Source organism: Artemia sp. Qi Xiang Cuo, chromosome 20 (assembly GCF_049724085.1).
Source record: "Artemia sp. Qi Xiang Cuo chromosome 20, ASM4972408v1, whole genome shotgun sequence".
NCBI lineage: Eukaryota > Metazoa > Arthropoda > Branchiopoda > Anostraca > Artemiidae > Artemia > Artemia sp. Qi Xiang Cuo.
The window spans coordinates 34,428,022-34,443,714 of NC_142813.1; the positions used below are offsets into that span (position 1 = coordinate 34,428,022).

Genomic DNA, 15,693 nt, shown 5'->3' on the forward strand with positions numbered 1-15,693 from the left:
GAGGGAGATAAATATGAAACCAGCAAGTCTTGTACCCTGAGGGGCTCCACAGGTAAGTTTAGACCAGTATGAGATCAAGTCACCTTCAAACAATGGAAATACACACTGCATTCTGTCCTGAAGGAAGCTCATCACTATTGCAAGAGACCGCTTCTGTGCGCCCATTGCTCGCATATTTTTTTCTGCCGTAAGATGACAAATCAGGTCAAATGCCTTCCTGAAATCGGCGAGAGCTAGGTCGATGAAGGTACTGCCCTTGTCAAGCCACTTAAAGATAATGTCAACTAGGCGCACGAGGTATATCGAGGTATTGCAACCTTTGAGGCCGCCATACTGGTAACGGTCTATGTTTTCCCGCGTTTGCTTGAGCAATTCACGCAGGATGAATGACTCGGTGACTTTTGCAAAGGTAGATGTGATTGATATCGGTCGTAACTCGTTGCAACATTTGGGTGTTTTAGTCTTCGGTATAACACGCACAAATGCGCGTTTCCAGCACGACGGGAAAGTTGACTGGGCGAAACATTCGCTGATGATGTGTCCAAGTGGCTTGGCCAGGAAAAGAGAGAACTCTCGTATTAACCTTATAGGCAGCTCTTCAGGAAAAGAGCTACTGGATGGACACAACTTGTTCAGCTCTTTGAAAACTTGATGCTCAACTATTTCTATTTCACCTTCGTCAGGGCATATTGACAGTAGATTCTCTATTTCAGTGTTAGTTGGGGTAGGAAAGGATGTACAAATGTCAGTAAAGTAATTGTTGACGTCATTTGCACTCACGAGTGACCCATCATCGTTCAGAATACGGATACTGGATGATACTGTTTTTCCAGCAATCTGCCTCACTAGACGGTGCCATTTACGGGGATCCTTTTTTATTTCAGGGTCCGAAAGGGATTTTCCGAAGGACTTTCTTGCCTCGCGACAAAGGCTAACGATTTTGATTCTTAATAATCGTAACGACGTTGCGTCATCACTTGACTGCCTTACAGTGTTTTTTTCGCGAATCAGCTGTTTTATTTTTAGAGTGATCCAGAGCTTGTCAGATTCGCTCACGACAAATTGCTTTTCCGGGAAAACTTCTAAGTATTTGTCATAGAGTAGGGACTGAAATATTTCTGCTTTCCTGTTGACATCGCTTTCGTTGTATACTTTGCTGAAGCAGTGAGTACCGACCCACATTCCGTACGTATTAATAGCAGACTTCGTGATAGGTCTCCGGAGTACTTTTATTTTCTTAAGCTTCCTGATTTCACTTTTTGCCTTCATCAGCAGAGTGTGATGGTCCGATTTGCCCAATGGCCCGTTCGAAGACACGTCTTTGTAATAAGGAGCAAGGTTTGTAAGAATAAGGTCAAGGGTGCTCCCGGTCACATGGGTGGGTATCTTGACCACTTGTGACATACCCAGCGTATTGGCAAGCCATTGTTTCTTTGTTTGGTTGAAGTCACCAGCTATTATGAAGCCTGGGCGGCTATACCGCTGACGTAATGTGTCTAACGTAGACTGAAGGTAGGATACCAACAGCCGTCTGTTTTTGGCGCTTTCAGGATAGTAGATACTTGCAATAATGATGCAAGAGACATCTCGTGGTAAATGTTTTGGCTTGCATAATGCCCAGATCGTTTCATGGTTAGGGTCATTGAAGTTATCTAAATATTTGCAGGTGATATCATCGCGTACATACAGGGCAACACCTCCGCCAATCCTGTCTGTTCTAGTGTTCAAGAAAACATTGTAACCAGCCATCCTTCCACTTGTTTCGTCGAGCTGCCATGTTTCGGTAATTGCGGCGATATGGATATTATTCTGACGTAGAATGACATCTAACTCATCTACTTTATTCGTTAGTGAGCGGACGTTGCTCAGAAGGAAGTTTGGAAGTTGGTGTTTACAAGAGAGAACCTGCGGCGATAATACTGGAGGACAATTAGACCCGAAATCATAGGTAGGAGCATTGTTGTCAGGGATCAGCCGGGGCGGTAGGCTCACGCGCGGGATTGGGACTAAACACCTCTCACGCTTAGGCTTTTGGCTGGCCAATCGTCCGTAGGTGACTAGCACTTCAATCTTAAATTTTTTTCTGCCACCTCTGCGTCCTCTTCTTGTTCGCTTGCGAACGAAGGGAACGTCATCTATATTTTTATAAATTCTCAGTGTGACGAGTGTGGCTATGACAGATGGCGCCAAAACAGCAAAAGAAATGAAAGTACCTTTTTTGCATTGATCAATCCAGTTTTCAGCAGCAGCCTCAGTCACAAAGAATAGCACTATTAATACAGTTTTGATTAATATTACTTTCATCCCAAAGGGAGGAGTATTTCAAGGCACTGAACAAGTTAAACTAGGATAGAATGACTTGCAGCCTCAACGGCGCGAGAGCCATCTAAACATTCAGACTTTATTTCCCGTCAAAAGACGTTTTGGAAGCAAGCATGAAAGACCCTCCGAAGATCGGTTTTGAACGTTTATGTGTTGATGAATTTCACTTCTTACAATGCTGTTGCTACAAATGCCACCTTATAGCCCATATAGCAGCCAATTGTCCTAATGCCGAGATATGTTCTCAGTGCGCAAGTAATGACCATAAAAGTACTAAGGAGCAGCCATGCATGCAGAAAAAAAGGATGTGTTGTATGCAAAGGTTCAGCTCACTCATGCTATTCAGTATCATGCCCAGAAAATCGGAAATCAAGCTCAGAGCAGAACAGATCCCACTCCACTGAAAGACTTCTCTCCGTTATGTCGTGGAATATTAATGGTGAGGTTCTTGATAAACTACCAGCTTTGGAGAAACTATGTGAATCTTACAGCGTGATTTGTTTACAGGAGCTCTTTTTGACAGATATGATCTCTCAGCTTTTGTACCTTTCTTCTAGTGTAACAGTACATTTATCCCCAGCTAAAAGACTTAAAGCAAAAGGAAGGCCTAGCGCGGTCTAGCCGTCTTGACAACTTACCAATCAGGACTGTTTGAAATGTGTGATTGCTATCTTGCCATAACAGTTGATGATCTTATTATAGTTAATCTCTATCTTTATGTAGCTTCTGAAAGAAAATTTGCTATTGCTTGCAGAAAAGTAGCCAAATTGTTAAAAAAATATCAAAAAGATGAATAGAAAGTGTATGCTTATTGGAGACTTTAATTGTGACTTACTCCAGAATTCAAGTGTAAGAACTGAAACTTTTCTTTCTATTTTGCCGACCGGCTACACGGTCATTCCGAAAAACAAAAATTATACATTTATCTCCTTTTCTGGAAGTACGTCTAACCTTGACCATGCGATATTTCTCCATCCTCCCAATTCAGATCTAATGGTTGAATTTGGTCTGGAGGGTGAATATAGTGATCATATCCCACTGTCCCTCTCAATTCCCAGAAGTGGTATTCATTCTTCTGAACTTGGTAAAAGAAATCCAAAATCTTTTTATCTTAAATGTTGGGATAAGATTGATAAGGATATCTTCCAAGCGAAGTGCGACTGCATATTGGATAAAATTCGAGTTCCGTTTCAGCTCCTTCAGCGGCAACCTGGGATGGACCAGTCTGCGATACCGATTGAGATGAATTTTTACTGTGCACAGATTACCCATGCTCTAAAAATAGCCGAGATGTACGCTGTCCCTTTAAGAAAGTGTAGACCGGGCACCGAGAACTTTGGATGGTCCAGAAACGAAAGCCTTAAAGCCGCATGTCAATCCTCAAAGTTCTGGCTACGTTTGTGGAATGAGTGTGAAAACCCTAGAAATGGAATTGTTAATACCTCGCAGCTACTTACAAAGCGGCGTTTTCAGAAGGAGCTCAAATCTCACTGAGTTACTCAAAGTGTTGTAGTTGCCGAATCGATATCAAATGACCCAAATAAGTTATGGAAGACTCGTTCGGCTTATAATAAAACTGGGGAAAATATAGCTACTATCAGTGAGATACAATGGTACTAGTATTTTATTAATCAGTTTGCTGAATCTGATGATAAGAAATGTGAGAAATTTGAAAGAGAACTAAATGATCGACTGTTTAATCCCGGACCAAGTGCCTTTGTAGTTAGTACCAAAAACTTGAGTGAAGTTATACGAAAGCTTAAAAAGAAAAAATCAATGGGTTGTGATGGTATATGTGCCCTTCATTTTCAAAATGCGTCTGATAAGCTGATTTGTCATCTTTCGTTGCTTTACCAAATGGTTTTTTGCAGTGGTGTAGTCCCGGATTCTTTTTGTTTAGGTCTTATTTCGCCGATCCTTAAAAAGGGAAGGATCCGTACGAGTGTTCGTCGTACCGACCCATAACTGTTTCAAGTGTATTTTCTAAGATTTTTGAATTGCTTATAATTAATAGTCTACGTTCTACTTGCTATACGCCTCCTTATCAGTTCGGATTCCAGCCTAAGCTTGGATGTTTCCATGCTCTAAAATGTTTGTGTAATTTATTGATTGATGCAGGTGAGTCCGATGGGACCCTAGCCCTTGGAATGTATGATGCTAGTAAAGCGTTTGACTCGCTATTGCATCCCCAAACAATGAATGAGCTTCTGAACCGTGGAGTATCGGCAGATTTAGTTAGACCTATCCTTTACATGTACCGCCATATGAAAGCTAAAACATGTATTCCTGGAAATGATTTATTGACCAAAGAAATACCAATTCACATTTGGGTTAAATAGGGTGCGATTACTTCCCCCACAATATATAATAATGCAACGTTGCCAGCTCAGTGCCAACTCTCTTCGTGTTGTATTTATAAAGGGATGGATATATCGATACTTTGTTATGCAGATGATGTCCTTAATGTTAGTAGGACCACTAGCGGGTTAGAAAAATGTTTCCGAGAAATTTCTGAAAATTACCGTGAAATTGGGCTTTCCCTAAACGCAGCAAAATGTGAAGTTTTGATTTTCAATGAGTTAGGTTTGACTAGAGTTGATGATGCATCTATAGATTTGAATGGTATTGGATTAAAGCCTTGTGATAAGTTGACATATCTTGGTCTCCCAATTGGTACGAATCTTAAGAAAATTAAGCAACTAATGTTGGAAAATATGGAGAGTAAAATCCGTCGTTCATATGGTGCGATTGTAAGTTCCCAATTCCATTTGAATAGAGCCCTTCTCGCAAGGATATTTAATAGTGTAGCCCTGCCATATATTCTATATTTAGTGCTGTTTTACCAAATATTTAAGGAATTTGATCGTCTTAGAATGAAGCTCGCGTTTTTTAGGTATGCTAAGTTTCTACTGCGAGTCCCCCCGTGGACCCGTAACTCGTACCTTATAAGAAAATATAGCCTATCGGATCCATGTGTAAAGCTATGTGAGCTTAATGCTCATATGTGCAGTAAGGAAACTGGCCATGAATGGCAAAATGTCATTTTTTGATGTTTAATTTTGGTTTTTGCTTTGGATTGTTTGATTTTCTTCTCTTTTCTTTGTTTTGAATGTACTCCATCTTTCTTTTTTTCTTTTTGTATAATGGGTCATAAATAAATACATACATACATACATATCAAAAAATAAAATTTTAAGATGGATATGTCCCGTATTATAGATGAAGGATGATGGATTGCCAAAGATTATTCCTTTTGGCCATCCCACTTGGGCCAAACGAAAAGTAGGTCGTCCCTGAATAGGTTGGGATAAAGGGATTTAAAGAAAATTTGCTTTTCAGGGGAGGGGATAAAGAGTGAAGCTATTAATAGAAATAAGTGGAGGAGGTGCGTGTGCAGTTATGTTGGCTTCAGGAGGCTTGAAGCGGCAGTGAGTTGTTTGTAGCAATAGTAATTATTTTAGAAGTACAATTTACCAGTTTGGTGGTAAAAATACAACTAATAATATTGGTTTTAGACGCACAATTTATAGTTGCTGGTTAATTCTGGCTGATCAATCAGGTTGTTTGTGCTGATAAATATGAGTATAATGAACAAAATGAACTAGATAGTTTGTAACGAATTAGACATAACTCTTGAAAATGTTTAGCAGGCTCGAAAAAGATGAATTCTTTTGTGATTACTTAAAAAACGACAAAAATAAAACAACAAATTTTTGATTGCACTTTTTAACCTGACTTGGTTAGTGGCACTGACGGTTAACTGAGTGGTACGTCTAAACTGAATTTCACCTGCTAGACGACCTTTTGGTTCACAAAATTGCGAATATGATCAGTACTATTTAACCCCACGAATTCAATCTAACGTTCCTTAATTCTCAATAGCCCATCAATAATCGAATAATTTATTTGAATTAGTCAGTTAATAAGCTTTAATTTTAAGGAAGTTTGAAATTGAAGGACGCTAATTTTTAATTTCAAATCCTTGCTTCTTTAACCCCATGAAATTGATCTTTGACTAAAGTCCGTATCTAGGAGGGGCTATCGGGTTTAAATCTCCCTCCCCCCCAAAAAAAATAAAAAAAATATGTGACTCGTAAAAAAATATGTAAATAACAAGATTTTTGATTTGTTTTTTAAAGTACTCCCCCCCCCCCAAAAAAAAAATCCAGGAAACACCCTTGCCTTGACTCTATTAAAGAGTTCTTCCATTAATAAGTAAGCTTAAAGTCCAAAGGATCCCAAATATGGTATTATTGTTCAAAACACCTGGGCAAAGTAAGTACAAATTTTGAAATAAACTATTATCCTAAAGGCTTATGATTAAATCAGCTCATAAATTTAACAAAGAAGAAAACAGAAGGAGAACAGTTACAGTAAATTTACGCCTTAAATTAAGAAATCTCGGCTAGAGTATAGATATAAAAATAGAAAACAATTAAAATATTTTTATGATTTAATATAAGGCAAACTTGTATTATGTCTTTTCATCTGCATCTTTTTTTAACTTAAAATATCTGAAATTTGAGAATTTCTTGTTTATTTAAATAAATCCTGGGGCCTGAATCTTCTGGGTGTATCCGACTCTTCCTGAGGTGAGCCTTTTTATCCCTGTGAGCTTCATTCATAGTCAGTCTTGTCGTTTACTTGCATTTGCAAAAGCCGATTTAAATCTTAGGAGGTAGGGGAACACAGCAAGGACCGGAACGACACTAATAAAAAAAAAAGTGTTTAATATACTGCGATAAATTACACTATTATTTTTATAAATCGCATTTATAAAAACGAAGCTAAACTAAGGTATGCAGTTTAGTTTTACAATTTTTGGCTTAGTTAAATCCTCGAACAGCAATATTTTTGTTTAGCCAAAGGGCTGTATATCCACTTTCCTGTAAACTTATTGAAAAGTTAAATTAGCACTTCTGTTTTGGATAAAATTTTGTTATAAGTATTTATTCCTTAATCGATGTTTTGTCAAATATGTATTAGTCAATAAGATAAGATAAGATTTATTGCTGAAAAATGGCTATCACAAGCCTAAAAGGGCCGAATTCGCACTTTACCGTCAAATACAGCGAAGAAAGAACAACAAAAACAAACAATCAAACAACAACAGAAAATTATAAAAGGGTCAATGTCAAATACATAAAACGTTACAAAAAAAACCAAATTAAAAATTAAACTCATAAAAATAGAAGGCAAATACCAATTCATCAAAAAAGCCCCAAAAAAAAACAAAAAAAGACTCGTAAAACTAAAAAGAGGATAAAGTAGGATTAAAACAAAAACATACGTTAGTTGGTTACCAATAAACATAAATATTAAACCTCCAAGTTTGCTTAATGGCCATTAAAATTAATAACTATGAGGTAAAGAGTGAGTGAGGGGGGGGGGCGCAGCGGAGAGTCACTGGTTGAAAATTTCAACTATATAAGGGATAAAAGTTCTTCTATATCTTTCAGTGCAAACTCTTATTGGGGAAGAGGGATTTTTGCTGACACAGAACGCGGGAGGCGGGGTCGAAGGGGTGAATATTGACCGGAGAAAAGGGGAGTTGTTCGAGGGTTATGAAGGGCATTGTTAGCAAAACGCAAGGTAATTTTTGCTCTCCTAATAATAATTAGTCAACTTAATCAACTATTCATTTGTCAACAATTTTGCCATGTCCAAGTGGTCCGGGATAATAGGCTTTGTCCTTTGTGTTAAATGACTCTAATTTCAATTATTCAAATTCTGTGTAGGTGGCAGACAACAAATCTTGGTTGTGATGGCAAGCTTTCGATAAGCAGCTCTGGCCATAAAAACCTTTCGGTTGGTTGCCAGCTTGAAGAATCATCTTTGGACGCAAAAGGAGGCATTGTTGGAGGATGTTTCGACATAAATTGTTTGGTTATATCAGGTAAGTATATATACTTTCTGTTCAGTGTACAGATTGTAAACATTCCATTGAGTTAAATTTTATTGTGGTTGTCCCAAAGAAAATAAGAAACTGATAAGAGACGACTTTGGCACTTGGGTGGTGGCTCTTGGAAAATTGGTGACTTAGAAATCAATAACTGCTAGTGTCACTTACAGGGCAGTTTTAATCAGCAGAACTAGAAAAAAAAATCAAAACAATGTTAAGTTCAGTTTATATTAATTACCTTTTTACTTCAATTTTACTTTAATTTTTCTTTAATTACCCGAGATTTCTGAAAAGTAGACAGATTGTTTTATTTCAAGTTCTTTTTCATTACAAAATAGCTAGGCTAGGTTGGCAGAACGCAGATGGTCCGACTCGTCACTGCAGAAGGTTAACACACTTATTATTTCCAACCCAAGGTTTTAATTAGTATTTCCCATGCAACTATCTTTGGACCTACACTGCTACTTATCTTTGTCAGTAATATTATATTTGAGGTTAGTAACCATCTATCCTTACGACTCAATGCTATATGCTGTCGCCAACAAAACATTGCTATGATCTGACCTCGACTGCGTAGAGACATGGGCTGACAGATGGCTCTTCTCTTTTAATATATCGAAGCGCATCACTGTTCATTCTGGCCACAATAACTTGCAGCACCAATGTAGAATGATCAACGACATACATCATTCTTTTACATCTATTTCAAATCGCACTAGTAGCCAACATCCGAAAATTATTGTTGACAATAATTTTGAGCTCCAAGAAGATTCTGCACTACCAGTTCCCAAGACTAAATCCAGCCTTGGATCAATGGCTTTGTCTCAGAAGAACCAATACCAGCTGATCACATCCTCCGGAATCCATATAAGACAGCTGCGAAAATAATTCCCAACTTGGAACCTATAAAGTCATTTCAGCTGGAAGGTCATAAATGATTGGAATAACATGAGTGAGGGAACGTCTATCTCTGCATCAGCTGCAGGTTTCAAAAGGAGACTCATTATAGAACGGTAAGCCAGGTCTTTAAGGTACGAACCGGACCACTCAACCCTCATGTCTTTAGTAATGACTGTAATACTAGAAAAAGTGAGTCCAGTTTGGAGGCTGATTTGGCTAGTCTTAAATTACATCTCTCCAGCACTCTTAGTCGAAAGGCGTGTCACTGGGTGTAAACACACTGACAAACCAATCTGTGTTTGTGTTACACAAATAGCTGCCATTCAATAATAGAGCTTAACAGAACCAGAATTTCACAGTATTTTGCTCTGAATTACCAATTAAAGCGAAAAAAAATAATTACTAGACTTCAATTGTTGACACAGTTCAATTGAGGAAGTTGGGATTATTCACGGACACAATATTTGCTAAAAAATTAAACCAGCCAAGTCATGGCAAACGAAACGTGTATACACACACACAAAAATAAAAACGAAAAAAATTAAATAAATAAAAAAGTACAACTATTTCAAAAACTTTTCTCGATGCCCCATACCCACACGGATGGATCTACAGCAATTTTTTATTCTAATAAAATATTTATTTTCCTAGACCCTAACAAAACACCCCTCATCACCTTTTTCTATCCCAAATATTTTCTTTTTCAAGCCACTCAACTGCACAATCAGCAAAAAAAAAAAAAAATACGGATAAATCTGCATCATTCTCTTCACACATCGGCCAAAAATAATGACAATCTTCTAACAGTTAAGTAATACCACAGTTTTTAGTAACTGTTCATTTCCGATTAACTGCGCGGTAGAATGGCTACTGAAATTGGGAAGTCGTGAAATTAGCGTTTGATAGTTCTAAGCTGATTGGTTGTCTAGGAATTCACGCTGTCTCTGTCGGCTGTCTACGAAATTAAGGTTTTGCGGCACAAAATGTCATCTCTTTTGCTACGTAAGCAGGGCTCTAGAAATTTTAATCTTTATTTGAACAATGATAATCTTCTCCCGATATTCTACGACTACTGATTCGATGCAGTCTCCCCTTTTAAAAAAATATTTCAAATGTAATTGTGTACCTTTCACCCAGGCACCCTTCCTCTTTTTGTGGATGTCTTCTCTTATTTAGTTTAAATTACGCAAACACTCTCATACTAATAACTTCAATTGGTAACTTCAAACTTGTGGAATTTTACCAAAACATCAGGAACACCTTTGGTGTATCCCATTTGCGTTAATTATAAATGATGACGAAGACCTTGCTGCCTTTTCATCATATAAACTACAACAGGTAAGACAATGAGTAATTAATCTAAGAGAGTAAAAAAATTTATTTTATATAAATATTTTGTCCCTATGTTCTCAGCAAAATACATATAAAGATGTAAGATGTAGACTTACAATAAAATGCCTGATCATTAAAACTAGAATTAAAACAAGTCCTAAAACCATTACTTCAAGGAAGTTCAACCAGGACTGAAGAAAAACAACACGAAACAAGACAAATCTTTTAGGTAAAAACCATTTAAGAGCATGCTTTTTATGGTATTTTCGCTTTTTTGACATTCAAATTAAAAGGACTTTTTGATTCAGGTTCTTTGGTATTAGCTATTGGTTTTGTCATGTAATTTGTTAAATAAATGATAATTAAACTAGTGTATAATGTGTTGTAAATACTCCTCCAAATACTTATTAGAGAAATTTCTTTATTTAGCCTAAGTTTAATTTAAGGATAAAAAATTTCCACTGTCTTTGATTAATTGTTTATTGCTTTACCTGTTGTTGTTTGTATTCGTAGTCATTTTTTTTGGGGGGGGGGGGGGGTTTAACAAAAAATACTTTTTGAAGCATTACCCTTCAAAATACCTTTTTCGTTGAAAATTTGGTATTTTTGCTGAAAAAAAAAATCATTTAAATTGCCCTCCTAGATTTTGACAAATAAATTCCCATCCCCCTGTATTTTCATGATCTGACGCTTCTGATGTTCTCAAAAAATTTCTTTTTTAACAGCCTAGGTCAGTGACATTAATGAGGCAGTAGAGGGGTAGTTGCTCCTCTGTCCTATATTCTGTTCCCTCTCCCCCCGTAAACTATTGAAAAATCCTTTTTTTTTAATTTTCATTGAAAAAAACTTTCGGTATTTTCATTAGGAAATTAAAAAAAAACATTTCCTTTTCTTGTATTTGGAAAACACATCACCCCTCCCTAGTTCCTGTGAATTAATGCCACTTGCCTCGGATACTGTTGACACGGTCGTTCTTTGTAGTTTTTACAACCAAAAGTTTGGTAATCTTAGCATCAAAGTAATTCGGAGCTAGAGATATTAAGGTCACCAGTTATTAGGTTTTGGTCTTTATTGAAATTTCGTTTTAGCGCAAGTCCATGAGGACCCAAACGTAAAACCGGAGCACCTGGCAGATCTTCATTTGCACACATTAAATTGTCGACTTGACTACATGGGAAGCAGCACTCTTGTCTCAAGAATCAGTTCTCTGACAGCATCGATTAATGACGAATGGCGGCTTGATAATCTTGATAAGCGTGTGTCTGCGCCTGAATCAGTGAGGTGTGTATTGAATTTTTCCATTTGATTTTCCTCATTTGCTGTAGGCTATTGTACATTAGGAAACAAATAAGAGTTCCGAATATGGATAGGTCCTTTTATTAGACAGTGAAACAAATCAAACAGTTCGTGGTAACGAACTGTAAGTAAGGAGCGACCCGGCTCAATGGTAACCAAAACTCTAAAAACCTGAATTTTGGTACCAATAGATACATCAAAAGAATCAGATTTTAATTTTGATTTCAAATATGTAAGTTTCATCAAGTTTAATCTTACCCATCAAAAGTTTCGCGCCTGAGAAAATTTGGCTGATTTTCGAAAAAAGGGGGAAAGACCCCCTAAAAGTTATTGAACCTTAATGAAATTCACACCATCATATTTAGCGTATCAGAGAACCCTACTGTAGAGTTTTTAAGCTCCTATCTACAAAAATGTGGAATTTTGCATTTTTTGCCAGAAGAGATATCACGGGTGCGTGTTTATTTGTTTGTTTGTTTTTTTTTGTTTTTTTTTTCCAGGGGTAATCGTTTTAACCCAGTGGTGCTAGAATATTGTAGGAGGGCTCATTTGAACGCAAATTAAAAGTTTTAGTGCCCTTTTTAAGTGACAAAAAAAAATGGAGGGCAACTAGGACCCCTCCCACGCTCATTTTTTTCTCAAAGTCACCCAATTAAAATTTTGAGATAGCCACTTTGTTCAGCATAGTCGAAAATCTAATAAATATGTCTTTTACGATGACTTAATCCCCCACAGTTCCCAAGGGAAGGGCTGCAAGTTGTGAACTTTGCCCATTGCTTGCATATTGTATTGGTTATTGGGAAGTATACAGACATTTTCAGGAAGAATTTTTTTTGATGGTGGGGGGGGCTGGAGGAGGGGGTTACTCGGGAGAATCTTTCCGCGGAGGATGTTTATTTGGGGTAACGGACATTTCTATGAAGGGGGCGCCGGATTTCAAAGCATTATTTAAAAAACGATCAGAAATTAAATTAAAAAAACAGGTTTTTTCAACTGAAAGTAAGAAGCAACATTAGAACTTAAAAAGAACAGAAATTATTACGTATATGAGGGGGTTCTCCCCAAAGTCAATACCACGCTCTTTACGCTACAGTTTTTTTTAGTGCTTTCAAAAGAGCTATCTATTAGTAGAAAGGCCTCAGGAGGTCCCACGTGACACCCCTGCTGCCACCTACAACTTTTTTTAATGCTGACGGGACTCCTAATATGGGCATAGAGTCATTAGGGAGAACACGGGGTTAATGGGGTCAATGACTTAAATTTCCAAGGTCGATGTTGTTGTTGTTGTTGTAAGTGCACGCTCTCAGCGAATGTCAAGGTCGATTTATTTGTTGTTTTGGGCACGCTCTCAGCGAATGTCAAGGTGTCCAAAAATAGGAAACAGTATTTGTTGTTGTTGTTGTTCTGGGCATGCCCGAGGCGAATGTTAAAAGTTTCCAGGAATAGGAAACAGTTAGACCACGTTTTTCCTTCTCAGCCAATCAGAGAGTCGGTTACGTACCCCATCTCAGCCAAACTGAGGGCTGGTTACATATGGTTTTCCCCTTTACATAACAATTCACCCTTGAGATTTCGTATGCAATGTGATTAAATTATCAGAAAGTATTTTGACATAGTTGATGACATAAGAATGGATAAATTTAACTCTTTTGAAGCCTTGACTGCCACAATTAGCAATGTAAGTTCTAATTTAATACATTTTAATTTTTTATTTTAAAAATGAAATTATTTTCATTGGTCAACCTCCAGTATCTTCAGGTAAATCCCCTCCCCCCTCCCACTCTAATACAACCATCACTATGCAATCTTTATACTCGATAGAAAACATAAAATATGTTCTTTATACCCTCAAAACGTAACCCATCCCCCATTGTTTTACAAACAAAATTCTCGCAAATAGAAATAATTATCTTTTCGATAAATTTAGACTTTTCTCTATTGTAATCTTTTCTCTAACTGAGACATCCGTCGTCGTTGTTATTAACCCTCACTGGTTTGACACAAGACTCCAGCGCATTGCCTAAAATTAGCTCTGACCCTTTTTAAAGCACTTCCTGTAATAGGTTTCTCAGATCAAAATGTGATGTTCTTCTCCTGTCCAATCAAAACGGTTTCATGCATACCCTTACAATTTATCAAGCGCAGGCCTACACATTCTCTATTTGAAGAACCTGTGAAATCTCGTTATTTTCAAATTAAGGTCTAACAATATATTTAGGACATTGGCGAAAGGGGGAGGTGGCCATGCCTCAATTCTATCGCCATCATTTTAAAATGAAAAACAAAACTGTTTTTTCGCGTTAGGGAAGTAAGAGGACCGAGGGTTTCTAAGAAAAAAGGATAGCTTTATTATGTGTACATTTACATCCAAGATTGTAATTTAGGCCTATAAGCTGCTAGGCTAACAATCTTTTTTCTATTTTAAAGACCTATAGACGGGAAACATTTAAAAATTTTCTCAGCAAGGTAAAAATAGGGGCATTTCTTGCAAATTTTACCTATTGCTTTGCTTTTGACGTAGGGGTGCTTTCTTAGTGATAAATGCTTTTCTAGACAAAATTATATGGATGAGGGTACTAACTTTCTTTCTGTAAAAAGGGGGAAATTATTTTCGATACTAACTTTTTCTCTTCTTTAAGGCCAATTGTGAAGAATGTGTGCCCCCTCCATCTAAGAAAGCAAGATAGGATGAGGCAGTCCCTTTAAGAGCATCAGTTATACAATATGGCCACTCTCCGATACCCTCCAACTCTACACTGCCTTCTCAAGCTTCATCTGTGCAGGCAGTAATACAGCCAGGCAGACAACCAAAAAGAGAATGCATGGCTGCTTTAAATGTCGCAGTCCTGCCTATTCAAGATTCTGAGCGTGCCTCTCATCATACTTTTTCAAGGGTCTCAGGAGCTGTCCCGGCTGCAAAGCCCAGTGGTATTGCTAGCTCAGCTGCACAAGATCATGAGGTCCAACTCGCGCTACCTGGACCATCTGGCACCCAAGTACAGTCAGGATTTGCAAATGTGAGCATTTTTCCTACCTATAGAAATATATATATATATCTATTTCTTCCAATGTTTTTTTAGCCTTTTCACTATTTTCAACACTGTGTAAAAGTGTATCTCAGCGGGATATTAAAATATTAACCCCTCGCCCCAGACAAGTGTTTTCTCTGCTCCCCCCTCCCTCGGAGATATCTAAATATAATGTAATTTTTTTGCAAAGAAACCGCTCTTTTTTTTCTAATCTTTGATATTTTCTCTGTTGCTATCGCTTCGATATCTCATAAGCGAATATTTTTAGGTAATTTTCTAGTTTTTACTGCTATCTCTCACCGCTATGAAACTCAAAATGCTATTTTTCGCAATTGAACATTATAGTTTTAATAATTGGCTTAAAGCTCCGCATAAGCATATAAATAGATCTGTTTCACCACTTTTCCGGTCTTGATCTATCATTAGCGGTTATGTCTAGTCTTGGATTTCAATGCTTTTACGTAATTTTGTGTATAATTCTGAAAATAGCGGAATTTTTTGCAAAATTAGCTTTAGATATTTAGGAAATTGGAATTTTATGTAAGAGCGAAACAAGTTATATTCCCAAAAATAACAATTGCCATTTATGACATTGCTGAAAAGGGGGGAGGGGTTGTTTTTCTCCTTTCAAATTAAAACGGTTTCATGCAGAAAATTGCAATTTATTAAGCAAATGTCCATGCAATCTCTATTTGCTGGAGAACCAGTGAAATCTTGTTATTTTCAAATTAAGGTCTAACAATATATTTAGGACATTGGTGAAAGGAGGGGAATATGCCACAATTCTATCACCGCCTCATTGTAAAGTGAAAAAAAAAACTGTTTCTTCACGCGTTGGTGAACGGGTATGGGGCCAGGAATTCGCTGAGAAAAAGATAGCTTTTTGCACCGTAGCGGCTGGGAAGCGCCGGT

The 15,693-nt window shown here is 37.4% G+C and overlaps 1 protein-coding gene across 1 annotated transcript in view; it reads left to right on the forward strand.

The window, feature by feature from the left end:
- Nucleotides 1-15,693, forward strand: part of tweek (transmembrane protein KIAA1109 homolog tweek) — a 371,152-nt gene that overhangs the window by 286,693 nt on the left and 68,766 nt on the right. The window contains exons 50-51 of the mRNA XM_089106227.1: nt 8,061-8,218; nt 11,545-11,737. Of these exons, the coding sequence (XP_088962353.1) occupies nt 8,061-8,218; nt 11,545-11,737 (351 nt within the window). The remainder of the gene's footprint in view (nt 1-8,060; nt 8,219-11,544; nt 11,738-15,693) is intronic.